This window comes from Sorex fumeus, unplaced genomic scaffold (assembly GCF_029834395.1).
Source record: "Sorex fumeus unplaced genomic scaffold, SorFum_2.1 ptg000033l, whole genome shotgun sequence".
Classification (NCBI taxonomy): domain Eukaryota; kingdom Metazoa; phylum Chordata; class Mammalia; order Eulipotyphla; family Soricidae; genus Sorex; species Sorex fumeus.
The window spans coordinates 13,030,543-13,047,919 of NW_026606090.1; the positions used below are offsets into that span (position 1 = coordinate 13,030,543).

Consider the following 17,377-nt stretch of genomic DNA (forward strand, 5'->3'; position numbering starts at 1 on the left):
GAGAAAAGGCCTAGATATCAGAAATCTCTGACTACTCATTCTCTTTCAGTTTCCCACGTAATTTACTTCCCTTTACTACTCTAGTTCTACCAAAAAAAGTAAATAAATAAGGAAAAGAAAAAAAAAAAACCTTCCCTTTTTTCACTGTAGAAAGTACACCTATGCGCACTTCGGATGTCGACTATCGACTTTTAGAGGCTTCTAAAGCCGGAGACTTGGAAACTGTGAAGGTAAGTCTGCTTTTGTACCTCTACTAGCTAATTCATCGTAAGCATATAAGTAAAATTACTTGAATCCAAACAGTAAAACAAAAAGCAGGGTTGATTTGTGAACAGGAATGATCTCCCAATATATATCTTATATCCATGCATTAAACCATTTTGTAGTCGCATTTTCCTCTAGTTATATAAAAGCTCTTTTCTTTCCACATGTAGTTACTAAAGAGTGAGTTGAGGCCACATTCAGAAGCACAGGTAATAGTAAAATGAGACTTGGAACAGTCTTAACTGAACTTTTACAAGAAAGTTTTGCCTTTGCTCTAGGATGGTATTCCTATTATCCTACAACCACTGGGGCTTAATTTTATGCAGATTTTTATTTCAAATTCTATTCTAATGTAGAGTATGCCTTTAAAAACAGAGATCTGTAATTATTTAGGAGTAAAGATAACACAAATTAGATATGGTTATTAGTTTTGGGGGTGGTTTTTTCGGGGTATAACTGGTCTTGGGTTTTATTTTCATTTGATATTTTTAAATAAAGTGATTTGGTACTGATTGGCACAGATTTGGTATTGATTGTCATATCCTCTTTTACAATCTAAACTCTGATTTCTAGCACACTGATTTTAGCACTTTTCAACTGCTATTAAAATGGTTGATAAGAGCACTGTTACTTTGCCTAGAAATTTTGCTTTTGTTTCAATAAGTAATTGACTTCAGTTGCAATAATGACTGGGGAGAAATTAAGTTCTCTTAATTTATGAATTTGTTTTAAAATGTAGCTATAACTTACCATGTATTCTTATTCAGGAAAATTCATAATACAAAAGTGATTAGGACTCCTTTTCTAACACATGATAAACTCTGCTCTAGAATTGGTACATGTTCCCATTATAATTCAAACAATAGTTTGTTTTAATATATAGATTTTAATGCCATATTTGTATGGACTAGGAAATATACTACAACTTTCAATGTTTCCTAAACAGCACAGTCTCAATAAAAGCTAAAAGTCAATGAAAGTAACTGGGGGAGAAGCATAAATTTGGTAATTAAACCTGGAAAATTTCTTTTCCTAGAAATTTGGAAAGTATTGAAAAATAGGTATTCAAAGAAAAGGATGTTACTTAGGGAATATAATTGTAAAAAACTGGTAGATAGGATGCTAAATTGCTTTGGTATGAGAAGACAATTTAAATTCGTGAAGTATTAAAAAGCAAATACTCAATAAATAGAATAGACTTTCAAAAGAGTTGGACTCTATAACATACCACTTTCCTGGTATGTTAAAAAAATAAAAAACATAATAAAAAATAATAAAAACCATAATTAAAAATCTGTTTTTTTTTTAAGATTTTCCAGGGAAAAATTATTACTATTATTTTTTGGTTTCAGGGTCAACCTGGCAGTGCTCAAGGCTTACTCCTGACTGTATTCAGGGGGGTAACTCCTGAATGGGGTGGTAGGGACTAAGGCTGGGTGTGCCACATTTAACACAATAATAATCCTAACTATTGTACTAGCTCTCCAACTCCTTTAAAAAAATTAAGTTACAAAGTTAATTTGAAATTTTTTTTTAATTTGGAATTTTTAAATAGGTTGTGGCAATGGGAAGACTCCAGTACAAGTATTTAGTACCAGTTCTTCAACCTTTTTCTTTTTTAGTTTAGGTATTTATTTATTTAAATTTTATGTTTTAAATCTATTATTTAGATACTGACTTAGCCATAAGCCTTATTCTGAAAAAATAAGGTATTTGCCCTGACCAGATAATGACTCTCAATTTTAGGACTTTGCACTTTTCTAAGAAATTGATGAGATTGTGGACTCGAGTACTTCTGAGTACATAGATCCTCTTTGTCTTATAAAAATTATACCTCTGAAAATCCCCTTTTTTTTACTCTGCCAACCAGTGTGATCAGCCCTCGTCAGTGTAGCAGGAGAAATAGTTGTCTCCAAGCTCTTGGTTTTTCTCGAACAACAGCTCAGCTCGGGAGGAGAGGCAGCAGAACCTATATCTCATCACCTTCTCATTGCTTCCCCTCATTAATTAGGTCATTTAGAAAGTTAGCAGTGAGACAGCAGAAAGATCAAGAGATGGAAAATCAGGGAAATAGGGTTTGAGTGCTTATAAAAAAAGTATTAGTGTTATTATAAATAATACTATTATTGTTTTAAAAAGACCATCAGCCCCTCTATGGCTGGTCTATCCTACGATGAAGATAATGCTTACTTCATAGTAATAATTCTCACTGAAAGGATATGAAATTCCTTATTTTTTGCACAGGGGTTACTCCTGGCTCTGCACTCAGGAATTACCCCTGGCGGTGCTCAGGGGACCATATGGGATGCTGGGAATCGAACCCGGGTTCGCCGCATACAAGGCAAATGTCCTACCTGCTATGCTATTGCTCCAGCACCCCCTCCATACAAATTATTATTCAGATATCATTGTAATTCATCTTTCACCACAGATGACTTATCTTTGCTACCTACTTAATTATTATCAAACAGAATGGCATTTGTTCTGAACTGGTAACATTCAAAGAGGGGAAAGGAATAAAAGGAGAAACGTAGATAGAAAGGTTGAAACAGTGAAAGTGAAGGCCAAAACTAGGAAATGAATGGAATCAGTCAGACTTGAGATATTCCCTTCCCGGAGAGATCAAAGTAAAATATTGTTGGCTGTGTGACTTTGCTGCACAATTAAAATTTCCAGAGCCTTTTGCTTGCTTAGACCTTGTCAGAAGAGACTAAACTCTAGGTAGTTTTGCAGTCAACCAGGCTTGGTCTTTACATGAGCAAAGAACAGCTAAGCGCATTCAAGCACAGTAGACATGCAATAACAAGCATTCTCAAGGGGGAAAACTAAATAAAGAGAAAAAGGAAAGCATCATAAAGGAAGGTATCATTTGCCTTGGAAATGCCTTATGATAGGCTTTTCTTTTTTATTAGGCTTTTGGCCAGGAAATGTTTAAAAGATTAAATTACTCTGTAAACAGTTAAGACTATTCATAGAGATTGTAAAGCCAAGCGGAATGCTGTTTTTTTTTAAAAATATATTGCTTGTACTATTAAATCTTTAGAAATAAAAATTTATTAGAAAATTACAACTTATCCTAGAATACTTATAGTATTTTGTAGCAAGATCTCTTAGTAAGTATTAATTTTTGTGTATGTTTCTGTGTGTGTGTCATCAAAGCAACTTTGCAGCCCCCAAAATGTGAATTGCAGAGATTTAGAGGGTCGACACTCGACACCCTTGCACTTTGCAGCAGGCTACAATCGAGTGTCTGTGGTGGAATACCTCCTGCACCATGGTGCCGATGTCCATGCCAAAGACAAAGGGTAGGTTCACGTTCAGCCATATGGGTTCATGCTTTTGATATTTAAAAAAAAATAATAAATGCTATATGTTTTTAATAGACTTTTTTCCCTATTAAAAAGTAATGAGTATGGGGGGCCGGAGTAAAATCATCAAACATAATTGTACAATGTGGAAAGTGAATGCCCTGTGATCCCACTTTTCTAGATTGCAGGCATTGAATGTTTGTTGTAATCCTCCAGATTTTCAGTGCATTTGCACACCGGCACGTGTGCGTGCCGATGCTGCTTGGCTTGTTGAGGTCGCTTTTGAACACAAATGCCATTCTGTTGCTTCGCTGCTTGCCTCCTTCACCCAGGAGTATGTCGTTCGAATCTCGCTCTGTATCAAGTACTTCTGGGTTTAGAAGTTGATAGAAAGTTCATCTCGTTCTTGTAATGCCTGTCTAGAGTAGTAGTTTATTATATGTCATAAAGTTTATATAGTTTGTACCTTATTGGCTATCTCCTTTTTTTGCTGTTGAGAGCGTATAATCTCTTCCAAAAAGAAGCCATCCACTCCAAAGGCATTTGTACTAATGGAAACATAATTTTCATTTTACGAATGCAAATCATCTTCATTTTTATATTAGTTTGCTAAATTATTTTAATTTATCTTAACAAGACTGAACATCTCCATGGAAGCTATGAGAAGTATTAAGAAGGAAATTTTTAACTCAAATGAGCTTCCATATTTGTAGTTAGTTTTATATCATCCCAAAATATAAATGAGCTATTACCTCTGTGTTATTACATAGCTAGGCCACACCACTTAGGTTTTAATGAACCATTATGGGTTTATTTATCTTTTTAAAGAACACTTCAGACATGAATATTAAACAGTATCACTGGCTTTTTTGGAGTGTTGTATTGCATTGAAAAGCAGTATTTGTTTCAATTGTCTATTTTAGCAGTGAGCATATTTGATCTCAAAACATTAGGAAAACAAAATACACCAATCTCTTTAAATAAGAAAGGCACTTAATCTCTTATTTTGTCATGTCTGAACTGTATCTTTCATTTGTGCCTTTTTTTATGGGTACATTTTTTGGTTATTTTTATCTAGACACCTTTTTATCAGAACTTAGACTCATCTCAGAATGAAGCTGTTTTTCTAAATTCAGATAGTAGGTTTTCTCATCTGACTCTAGAGTTTATGATTAACAAAATTATGAGTTTGATTTTCTGTTGCTGTACATGTCCACATGTACATATTCGCACAAGTGTCACTACCAAATTTGCAGGAATTTAAATAAGACATGCCTAAGTAAATTAGTAAGTAAAGTAAAAAGTAAAGGCCCTCCCATTGATCTTCGATTTGCTCGAGCAGGCCCAGTAACGTCTCCATTGGAGACTTTGTTGTTACTGTGTTTGGCATATCGAATACGTCACAGGGAGCTTGCCAGGCTCTGCCGTGCGGGCGAGATACTCTCGGTAGCTTGCTGGGCTCTCCGAGAGGGGCGGAGGAATCAAACTCGGGTCGGCCATGTTGACTGCATGCAAGGCAAACACCCTACTGCTGTAAAATTACATATATTTCTTGACAAAGCCTGGCAAGCTATCTGTGTTGTATTCATTATGCCAAAAACAGTAACAACAAGTCTCACAGTTTTTTGTGAGATGTTACTGTTGCCCTCTCGAGCAAATTGATGAACAATGGGAGGACAGTGACAGTGACATATTTCTCAGTATGTATATCGTTTTCATTAGAAAAACCCAAACTAAAGAAGATCATGTAGATGATAAAGCCAGGTTATTTTTCAGTACATCCTTGTATTCACTTATTCATAAAGTATTGGTCTTTGTGTTACCAGGGTAAATCTTGAAAGTATTGTGATACAGTCTTTTCCTCTTATAAGGAGAGTGAAATTTAAATTTAAATCACCATAAAACTTGGGAACTTTTTTATGTCGTAAAGGATACTTTTCAGATTTTTCTAACTTGAGAATGAATGTCTGTATCTTCAAGACAAAAGGAAGAATTATATATTTTTTAGTCAGTGTTCAGTATAGTTGATGCTACAAAGAATTAAATTGCTTTTAAGAATCATCTTAATTCAAGAGTTTGTTATATGCCTTTAAATTAATTTTCCTTCGTTTAGTGGCTTGGTGCCCCTTCATAATGCCTGTTCATATGGACACTATGAGGTGGCTGAACTTCTAGTAAGGCACGGTGCTTCAGTCAATGTGGCCGATTTATGGAAATTTACCCCTCTGCACGAAGCAGCAGCTAAAGGAAAATATGAAATCTGCAAGCTCCTTTTAAAAGTATGTACTTCTTAAGATTATAAGATATAATTGCTTATTGGGGGGCTATAGGGGTTAATATGTGGAATTATATCAAAGTAATGGTCTTTCTTTTTACCTCCAAGCAATGCTCACTAGTACTTTACCCACGCAGCCCACAATGCTTTACCAACCTGGGCAGATAGTTTAGTGCAAAAGCCCAGGAATACATTTTGGGGCCCCTGGTCCCTGTCCTGTCTCCAGTCCTCTCTTAGCATTATTACTACCACGTGGCTCAGTGGTCAAGCTCCTGTCTGGCATGAGTGACGCCTGAGTTTGATCTCCAGCACTGCTCAAACAAAAAGTCATTTGCTAAGTAAAACAAGTTCTGTAGAGACTGCTTTCAATTTCTCTTTTCAAGAAAGTTTAAGTGCAGTACAATATATCTGTAGCTTGAACTAATGCTAAAGTTCCATCTGAATGATTTATTTAGCTCATCACAGTACATCAGATTGTACATTTTAGAAAGAGTAAATCTGTTTACGTTGCTTCTCTAACATTAATATCAGAAAATTATTCTAAAAAAGCAAGTTTTTCAATTCTTTCTTACTGACCCTCTAATTAGCTTCATTTTTAAACACTTGCCGGGCTCTCCGAGAGGGACGGAGGAATCGAACCCGGGTCGGCCATGTTGGCTGCTTGTAAGGCAAATGCCCTACCGCTGTGCTATCGTATCTCGCCCGCACGGCAGAGCCTGGCAAGCTACCCATGACGTATTCAATATGCCAAACACAGTAACAACAAGTCTCACGATGGAGACGTTACTGGACCTCTCGAGCAAATCGATGAACAACGGGAGGACCGTGACAGTTAAACACTTATTTAAGTGTGTGTATTCTACAAACCTTATTCTTGTGTTATGAGTATATTAAATCTTTGAGCAAAGTTATCTATACAGATTTGGGGGATATGCTTTAAATAGTGTAAACTAGTAATTTTATGATGATCACATAAATTTGTGTTCAAATTTGTGTACTTAGTAAATCAAAGGATGATGAAAAATCATCAAACACATATTTATGGGGCTTTTTTAAGTTAAAAGAAAACTTATTCTAGTTAAATATAAATGAAATTCTTCTCTCAATGCATTCACATATTAATATGTTTTTGTTAAAAGTAATATTGTTATATTAAGAACAATGTTTTTTATCCTTGTTTTTAATACTGCTAGTTGTATAGAAGTACCTTTTAGATCACTCAACCTCTTTCTACTTTGATTTGTTTCTGATTTTTTTTTCCTTTTTGGGTCACACCCGGCATTGCACAGGGGTTACCCCTGGCTCATGCACTCAGGAATTACTCCTGTTAGCGTTCAGGGGACCATATGGGATGCTGGGAATCGAACCCGCGTCAGCCACGCGCAAGGCAAAAGCCCTACGTGCTGTGCTGTTGCTCCAGTCCCGTTTCTGATTTTTACAATTTCAATTATCCTTTCTGAAGTTAGTTTCTGGCAGGTTTTAACAAAAATAATCTTGACTTCCATTTATTTTTAATTAAAATCAATTTGTTAGCACATTTAAACCTTTTGCATGATTGATGTTAAGCTTATGTTTTTCAGACTTCTTTTTCCTTATTGATTCAATTTAGGATTAAGCATTCTTTCCACCTGTGTGTCTTTCTCTTTATTCTTGTTTTTTATGATGTCCGTTAAATATATTTATGCAACTGGAATCTGATTAAAATTTGCATCTCTGCCATTCTTAAAGAGAAAAGAGATTTTCAAAGACAGCTTGGAGTCTGAAAAAATAAATAATACAATGGTCACAGGCACTGATCACCTCCTATACTTCTCTGTCCCTGTTGGTCAGTAGGCTTTGCTGAGTAGAGCTGCTCCACTGTATTGTCAAGTAAGAAATTTGCATTAAAATAGGATTCACCTTACAGTGTGATTCAATAAAAAATAATGTCTAAGCAATAAATAAAACAGGATACACGCCTGCTCTTTTTAAGTTGCGTACAACAAAGATATCTTCCTTTGAATTGAGGGTGAAGTTAATAGTGATAATATAAATTAAGTCACCTTATGAATGATACTATAGATGATATAAACTCATGTTTGATTTTCTTCTCTACAGCATGGAGCTGATCCAACAAAAAAGAACAGAGATGGAAATACACCACTAGATCTGGTGAAAGAGGGAGACACAGATATTCAGGATTTACTGAGAGGTGATGCTGCCTTATTGGATGCAGCCAAGAAGGGCTGCCTGGCAAGAGTGCAGAAGCTCTGTACCCCAGAGAACATCAACTGCAGAGACACCCAGGGCAGGAACTCCACCCCTCTGCACCTGGCTGGTAAGGACCACCAGCCCTGCCACGTTTCCCGGACCTTTCTGGGAGATTGAATATACTTTACTAGTGGAAGAAGTGCTGGGCATAAGAACCACTTAATGCTTTTGATTGACCTAATTTTAATTTCTTTTCGTTAACGCTCAATTATGTGATAACAGTAAAAGCTTTTAAATTAAAAAGTATTAAAACCTTAACATTTTCCTCCTCATAATTTACACACATATATACACACACACAAATTATAAATCACATATATACAAAAAAACAATTTTTTTCTTTCAAAAATTTCACATTTGTCCTTTTTTTCCCCCTCCAATAGCAGGTTATAATAACCTGGAAGTAGCTGAGTATCTTCTCGAGCATGGAGCAGATGTTAATGCCCAAGATAAAGGTGGTTTAATTCCTCTCCATAACGCAGCCTCCTATGGGGTGAGTATGCTAAAGCTGAAGCCTAGAAAACTACACTAACATTTACTCGGAAAGGCACACTTCACCTGGAGTAGAAATGTGAGCCTAAATTAGCACAATTTTAATCTGTTATTAACATTTCTGGCCCAGTTAAGCAAGACCATCTTTCAACCAAAGTTCATCCTTTCTATAGCATTTTTTTTTGTCTCTACTTTTTATCTAGTACAGAAATAGATGTTGCTTGAGCCAGCCAGAAGAAGGACTTTGTGGCACTCTTAAATCTTACAATTTAGTTAGGAATAATCTGCATGCCTAGCCAGCTGAATATCAATGTGAAATAGTTAGTAATTGAGTTCAGATAATGGCTTATAGCCTAGAGATAGAATAATGTGATATCTATAAAATTTCATTAGTCATGCTGTTATTTGGCGGTAAGTATTCTTTGATGCCTATTGTATTTTTCTCTAAAAAGCTTGGTCTGTGTTTTGGGCCTTTTTATACAGAAAGAACTTGCTGTCTCAGTTTTCCTCAATTCAGAAACACATTGTTGAAGAAATTTGAAAGTTAGATTTGGAGAGATAGAGCAAGGGTTAAGGCATTAGCCTTGCATGTGGCCAGCCCCAGCCTAGTACTTGGAACATGTTTCACCCTGCCAGGAATGATCATTAAACATAGAGCCAAGTGCATACATACCCAAGAAGAACTTTTAAGATTGAAGGGTTTTGCATCTTTATAGTCATATCATGCCTTATTCTGTTCAGTGCTTTTGCATATACTCTTTCTGTTGTCGTTGTTACTCATGTAGCATGTCATTTTATACTGAGTAAATCAATTTGCTGGATTTTCTTCTCTGAACCTTTTCATGTTTCACTGATTTCTCTTTAAACAAGTGTCCAACATTGGGAGACAAGTGGCATCAGTTTACAGTTTTAAAAGAGTTTTAAAAGAGGTTTTTAAAAGAGTTCTGACTGGAGCCCCAGCATGTCTCCTCCCCTGCTTCCCAGGTCTCTACAATGAAAATAGTTGTCATTAACAGCATTTTGTTGTACAACTTGATTCTCCAACTGTCTTTGATGTACTCTTGTGGAAACATTTCAGTCATCCTTTTTTAGATCTTTCACTTGAATGCTTTGCTTACAGATGCATGTACACACTTTAAAAAAAACAATGTGGGAGATGGAGGCACATTGGCTCAGGGTTTACTCCTGACTGTACTCAGGAATCATTTCTGACGATACTCAGGAGACCATGTGGGATGCCAGGGATTCAACTCAGGTCAGCCACATGCAAGGCACACATCCTCCCTGCTATGCTGTGGCTATGGCCTCACGTGTGCTTTTTTTTAAAGGTTGAGGAAGATGATTTTCCTCCTTACCTTCATTATTGTTGTTACATGACCGGGATCATATGGGCCTGGCTGTGGTACTGACACGGGTAGTTACGTTGCTCTCCATCAGGCTTTTTTGTTTACACACGTGGTCAAGGTGTTTGCCTGGACAGCTGGACTCTAGTAGTTCTGGTGCTTGCACACATGTTCCCCTGTTCAAGCTCCCTCCTGGTGCTTGCTTGGTACTTTCAGGGTCCAGGATGCTTCAGAACTCACAGTTGGTTACCAAGCAGTGCATTTTGCATCTGTGTGACTTACATTTCCTATATTTGGTTGCAAGGGTTGCACCCCTTTAGTTGGGGTGCTCACACACACCTGATTGCTGTGTGGCTGCAATTTGCTGCTCTAAGAATCCCAGGTGGTACAGTTGCCAGACTGTTCTCTGTGAATAGCATGAGCTGTTAGTCTGTGCTTAGTGCATGGTAGCACCAGGGACCAAACTTGCATCCTTAGTCTAAGTTCTAAGCCTTGAGCCCTGTTCACGCCCCATACTCTTAAAAATTGTATAGGACTGAAATGTAGCCTGTTTATGGCCTTTGTTAACCTTCGTTTCCAGGGATCTTTTTACCCAGGTGGTGTAGATTTGTAAGTGGTAAAAATTGTGTCTGTAGTCTGTTTAGATAGTAGTGTGCTCTTGACTGATTTTTGTTTTTTGAGATGTTTTTTAGCACATTGACCCAGCATAGAATTAGTTTCTCCACACAAAACAATACATTCAACATAAAGTTTAATGATTCAGAGCATATACAGAACTCATTCTATACATACACATGTAATTTTCACTGGATTACCAAATTTTGAAAGCTTATTCAAATTAATCTTTCAAATTATATTCTCTTCCAGTGCATATGGAAGTAGAATAAATATAATCTTCAGTAACATCATTTAAATAGCCAGTAAGCTTCCTGGAAGTTTGAAATTATTCCATATTTGTGGTTTAACTGATCAAAAATATTCTTTTCAATAAATATTCTTTTATTAGGTAACTAAATTACTGTGTTTTATGTTGTATTATTGTAGGTAATTTGGTAGCTACATAATTGGTGCCCATTTTTATCTTTTTGTCAATTTTATAATGATGCTATAATCATTTATTGAAAAAAGGTTAACATAAAAATAGCCTCTTTTCAGAAACCCTTGCCTGATCGTGCTTTTTATATTTGGCCTTTATATTGTCAGAATAATTATGTATGCTTCCTTGGAAGTTCAAGTTTTTTCTTAAATATATTCCTTCTAGTTCTCTGAAATTATTTTTTCTACCAATCATTTATGTGTATGTATATTTATTTTGGTTTGGCGGCCACTCCCCATAGTGCTCAGGGACTACTCTCTACTCAGGAGTGCCCCCTGACAGTGTTCAGGGAGCCATATGTGGTGGCGGAAATTTGAACCAGAGTGTGCCGCATGTGAGGCTAGTGCCTTCTCTCTCATATTGTATCTACAGCCCAGAATTTTAGAATGTTACCCTTGAAATATTACCTTGAGATGGGTTGCAGGAATCCCTTATTGCTTCTATACATAATTAAAAGTTACATTTAATATTATCAAAAGCTTCAAACTACCTTTGAATAATTTTTTGTCATAAACTTTCATTTTTTGTGTGTTGTTTGGGTACCACACATGGTGCTGATCTATAACCCAGGGTCACCCCTAGTGGAACTTGGGGACCACCAAAGGCCGCACTTGTGTTTTGGGGGAGCCATGTGGTGTGAGGGACCCAGGACCTCCCCCTTGAAAGGTATTTGCTCTCCCTCTTGAGCCCGAAAATGTTTTGTTTTTGAGGTTTTGAAAGACATTTTCAGGCTCCTGTCTCAGGAGTGACCCCTGGTGATGCCTGGGAGCCCTGCATGGCACTAAGGATGAGCCAGATTCCTCAGCTTTTGAGGCAGGCACCTTTCCCCCACTGTACTCTGTCCCTGTACCCCAAATGTGTATACTGGATTTTTGCTTTTTAAAAAAGACACTGATATACAAAGTTGTTCATCATAAAGTAGTTTCTTGTATTCTTAAAACACACCAATTTTGGTGAAATGTTCTTTTCCTATAACCTTACATTCTGAAAAGCTGAAGAAAGAACATTGAAACTCTAAGAAGAGTTGCTTCAATTAGTATATCAGATTGAAGATGAGAAGAGAGGGGTGATGGGCAGAGAAGACTCATTTGAGACATTTGCCACTCAGGGTTGACCATTAAGAGACTTGGAGTTAGATAGTAATTTTATAGGATTTGTTGTTGTTGTCTTTAGATAGGCCTGACGATATTAAAAGGCTTGGTTATTTTAAGTTCCTGTGACTAGTTAGATAGTAAAAGAATCATTGTAGGATTCAAATTTTAGAAGAGGCAAGCGAAAATGAAATTTGAAAAGGAATGGATCAGTACTCCCTAGAACATCTGTTTTTTAAGTGTGAGAATACATATAAAAGAGGGATGAAATGTTAAACAAGTGGACATGGTGAAGCTTTCCAAGATCTCATTTTTGATTCTTCATCTCCATGTGCTTTTGTGCAGCATGTGGACATAGCGGCCTTATTGATAAAATACAATACATGTGTAAATGCAACAGATAAGTGGGCATTTACTCCTCTTCACGAAGCAGCCCAGAAAGGAAGGACACAGTTATGTGCCCTGCTCTTAGCACACGGTGCGGATCCAACTATGAAAAACCAAGAAGGTCAAACACCATTGGACCTGGCAACTGTAAGTCCACATAATAACATACTAAGCATGGCCTTAGGTGACAGAAGATCCCAACCCTTAACAGTTTCTACTTTAGTAATGCTTACTTTATTTCACTGATGTTACAAACAGATTTCTCTCCTTCCACAGTGGTTTAAGTATGTGGTTTTTTTTTGATGGAATTTTTAATTCTGTTTGAACACAAACTCAGCAATAAAGTAAGTTTCATTCTTTTGGCAGTCCGTGGAGGGCAAATACAAGTCTCCATGAACGCCATATGTAATCTAGAATATATCATGTAAAGAGCCATGTGCTTCTTTAAGGATCACAGTCTAACTCCTAAGTAAATAGTCTTAACTCCTCCTGCATTTGACATTGTCCTAAGACAGCTGGTGTGCTTGATGACTTACCTGAGACTAGGAGATCTAATCAGGAGTACATATTGAAGTGTTGGTACAGTTATTCTGAAGATGGTGAAATAAATGGAGATTTTGTAGAGCATTTTAGAAATCTTATTTTTGTGGTTAGAGGTGACTCAACTAGAAAATGAGACACAGCATCATCTACCTTTATTTTTTGAAGTTACCGGGGACTGACTTAGGACCCCCATCAGTGATCTAGTTTTTAAAGCCAGCAATCATTTTCCAAGCCACACTTCATATCCAATAATGATTGAGTAACAAATGACTTAGAACACTTTTATAATTTTTAACAAGAACAGAATGGCTTGACACAACGGGTTCTTATTTCTCAGTCTGTTCTGGGAGTTCAGTAAATTCCCCATGTTCCCCCTCTCAGTCTTGTGAGTCGCACTATCCCAGACTTCTTTACAGCACACAGGACACCTCAGCACTCACACCCTTTGCCTTCTGCTCACAGACTCTCGCCAGGGCTGTGCTATATACCCAGGGGAGGAATTCATGGTTGGTAGCCCTCCCGGGAGACTGTCTCACTTATAGTCCTGTCAGCAGTTATCCTAATACCTATACCCTACACATTTTATGAAGAATCTAGGCCAGACTCATCTACCTTCCATTGAATACTCCATTCGATTTTAATTTTACATTGTTATTAAGTCTGTACTTAATAACCAAAAAAATGTTTATAGGTGAGTACAAGTAGAATACAGTGACGAGAGTTCTGTGAATGAGGACCAGTATTCTGAAATGGGCTTCTGTAAAGGGACCTGGAGCAGTTGGACTCACAGTTCAGATCTTCATTCGCATGTACCCATTAAATACCTGTATTGTCAAATCTTTCTTGTTAATATTTTGTATTCTTGTGGCAAGAACACTTTGAAGCCTACCCTCAGCAGATTCTCAGGTGTGTAATATAGTTATCACCAATCATCACCACCAGGCTATTAGATTTTCAAAAGAAAATAGACTTTAAAAAACCGTACACATGCTTGCTTAGGCATCACATATACTAAAATTGGAATGATACAGAGAAGATTAGCATGGCCCCTGTGCAAGGATGACACGCAAATTCGTGAAGCGTTCCATATTTAAAAAGAAAAAAATACACTGGTCAGCCCAGGTTCAATTCCTCCACCCCTCTTGGAGAGCCCGGCAAGTTACCGAGAGTATGTCACTTGTATGGCAAAGCCTGGCAAGCTCCCCGTGGCGTATTTGATATGCCAAACACAGTAACAAGTCTCACAATGGAGATGTTACTGGGCCCGCTCAAGCAAATCGATGAACAACGGGAGGACAGTGCTACAGTGCAGTGCTTAGTATTCCTTCTGAAATGTCTGGCTGTAGAGGAAGGGGTGATCAGAAACCAAGAGGGGGTGACAGGGCATTTGGTTTCTTAGTGAAAAGCTAAAGTAACATCTAACCTGTTTTGCACAATTCCTTTTAGGCTGACGATATCAGGGCGTTGCTGATAGACGCCATGCCTCCCGAGGCCTTACCCACCTGCTTCAAACCTCAGGCCACCGTAGTGAGTGCCTCTATGATCTCCCCAGCGTCCACCCCCTCTTGCCTGTCCGCCGCCAGCAGCATAGACAATCTCACCGGCCCTCTAGCAGAGTTGGCGGTTGGGGGAGCATCCAACACGGGGGACGGCGCAGCAGGCACAGAAAGGAAGGAAGGAGAAGGCAAGTATACCTCGAGAATGCTTACTTTATCTGGTTTCCTCATTTTTTAAAAAGGAACAGATTTGCTTAATTTGATGATTAGCGATAGGGAAAAGCAAACCTGTTCATTCTGTCCTTAAATGTTCATAGACACAAGAGTTTATAATACCTCTACCTTGCTAGAAGTTATTTGGCCTTAACTTATTCATATATATATGTGTGTGTGTGTATCCCCTTACATTTTCAACATAGTATTTTATCAGACTACTTAGTACTGAAATTGTGTCAGGGAAAAAAAGAAAATTAGAGAATGAAAACAAAAATGCCAGCAAATTGCATGTTCTTGGTCACGTCACGGTCCTCCCATTATTCATCAATTTACTCGAGCAGGCCCAGTAAGGTCTTCTCCATCGTTACTGTGACTTGTTACTTGTTACACAGACTTGTTACTGTGTTTGGCATATTGAATACGTCACGGGTAGCTTGCCAGGCTTTGCCGCGAGGGCAAGATACTCTTGGTAGCTTGCCAGGCTCTCCAAGAGGGGTGGAAGAATCGAACCTGGCTTGGCCGGGCTGGCTACACGCAAGGCAAAGGCCCTACCACTGTGCTATTGCTCCAATATGATATTTTATTAAAAGCATTAAATTATGCTCTAATATTAAAATTAATGTAAATACTGCTTTTACTTCTTCACAACTTTCAGAGATGAAGTGTCTGAATGAAGTATAAGGTCTGCTTTTGGAGGTGGGAGCAGCAGGTGGCATGTTGGCAACTTTGGACCACATCCAGCTGTGCTCACAGCTTACTCCTGATTCAGTGCTCATTGATTGCTTCTGATAGGCTCAGAAGAATATGACCAGGGTGCCAGAGATGGAATCTGAGTCAGCCATGTGCAAAGCAAAAATGCCCTATCTGCTGAACTGTCTCTCTGGCCCCCAGTTTGCATTATTTTATGCTGTGTGGAATCACCTGCACAGCCAAGGGTATCAGAGAGATGGCTGTTTTAATAAAATTCTAATTAAGATTAATTAAGGAACTTCCTTTAGACTTGATAATCCCTTCTAAAAAACTTTGTGTCTCTCCTAGTTGCGGGTCTTGACATGAATATCAGCCAATTCCTAAAAAGCCTTGGGCTTGAACACCTTCGGGACATCTTTGAAACAGAACAGGTAATTTCTCTTATTTGGAATCTTTCAAATTAAATATAGTTATTTATTACCATGCATTTTATTATTGTCTCTCAACTGCTGTTTTTTTTTAACCTATAGCAAATCTATAAAGAAACCAGGGGACCCAGTTTTTTATACTTCTTTCCCCAAAATGTCTCATTGATGGTAGAAGTCTTTTTTGTTGTTGATGGTGGTGGTTTGGAGGCCATACTCAGGGCTTATCCATGACTCTGCTCAAGGATCACTCCTGTCAGTGTTCCTGGGGGACCGGAAAGGGAATCCAGGCCCAACACTTGCGGCAAGTGCCTTATCTGCTATACTACTACTCCAGCCCCATAGCAAATCTTTCTGACTGTGTTATGTCCTTTTATGCTACCAGGTTCCATAAGTTTAATTATGTCAAAATTTATACTACGAAACATATGAATATTTTCAACATCTTTGATTATTTTGCTTCCAAAACCTACTGACATTTATTCACCCCTTACCCATCTTAAAGCAAAGGAAAAAATTGTGAGAAATATTTTGCAAAAATGTTTATGAAGCAATTGTTCATTTAATCAAAAATTAATAGAAAAGTGCACCTTTGGGGGGCTGGAAAGATAGTATAACAAAATAGGAGCTTGCCATGCACACACCCGGTACTCCATATGGTCCCCCAAGCCCTACCAGGAATGATCCAGGAACCCAGAACCAGGAATAAGCCATTAGTACCATGTGGCAAAAAAACAACAGAAGTAGATAAATGCACCTTCTTTCAAATCGCCCTTTTATAAATTTCCTGATAACCAGCTGAAGTCCAAAGCAAAGTTGATCCCAAAATTGGCCATACCCTCAAAATAGACCGATTATATTTTCAGAATAATGTTAGTAGTTAACGAGGGTCTTAGCTGTGAAGTCATCTTTAACAGCATTTATGAATTGAGATCTTTGTTTCTCATTCTGTTTTTATGTTGAATCAGATACTAGATGATTCTAGAAGGTTATTGGTATATTTAGAATCTTAGAAAGAGACAGTCTTTAGAAATTATTGTCATTCACCCAGATATAGAAATGACTTTTTTAAACATCTACATGGGATGCCAGCTTGCTACAATTTGGGCGGTGTTATTGCTTATTTAATGTGTGCCAAGATCTACCCACTGGATCCACTGATCTCAATCCTGCTTATATTTTTCTGTTTTTCACAGAAATCAAGCTTCTAGTCTACAAATCTTTTATTACTTTTATAGAACTACCATAACAAATAATCACAGACTTACTGACTTAAACAATAAAAATTTAGTTCTTTTCTGAGAAGTTTGATTCTCACAGCTCCGGAAGCTGAACGTTCCAAATCCAGTGATGGTCAGACCGCACTGCAGATGGAGAGTCGGAGGGGAAATTCGCCTCGTGCTCCTGGCCCCCTTTCCCTGTGGCTTGGAGCCATATTTCTCTCCTTTTTCACATTACCCACTTGCCGTCTGTTCTCTCTACTGTGTGCATGGCTCAGGTT

At 37.7% G+C, this 17,377-nt stretch overlaps 1 protein-coding gene and 1 non-coding gene across 2 annotated transcripts in view; both read left to right on the forward strand.

Moving 5' to 3' along the window:
* Positions 1-17,377, forward strand: part of TNKS (tankyrase) — a 191,223-nt gene that overhangs the window by 153,104 nt on the left and 20,742 nt on the right. The window contains exons 13-20 of the mRNA XM_056116682.1: positions 151-230; positions 3,424-3,569; positions 5,686-5,851; positions 7,945-8,164; positions 8,481-8,590; positions 12,465-12,653; positions 14,496-14,733; positions 15,800-15,882. Of these exons, the coding sequence (XP_055972657.1) occupies positions 151-230; positions 3,424-3,569; positions 5,686-5,851; positions 7,945-8,164; positions 8,481-8,590; positions 12,465-12,653; positions 14,496-14,733; positions 15,800-15,882 (1,232 nt within the window). The remainder of the gene's footprint in view (positions 1-150; positions 231-3,423; positions 3,570-5,685; positions 5,852-7,944; positions 8,165-8,480; positions 8,591-12,464; positions 12,654-14,495; positions 14,734-15,799; positions 15,883-17,377) is intronic.
* LOC130026249 (U6 spliceosomal RNA) lies at positions 14,041-14,143 on the forward strand. The gene has a single exon (XR_008792859.1). It is a non-coding gene; the product is annotated as a U6 spliceosomal RNA (small nuclear RNA).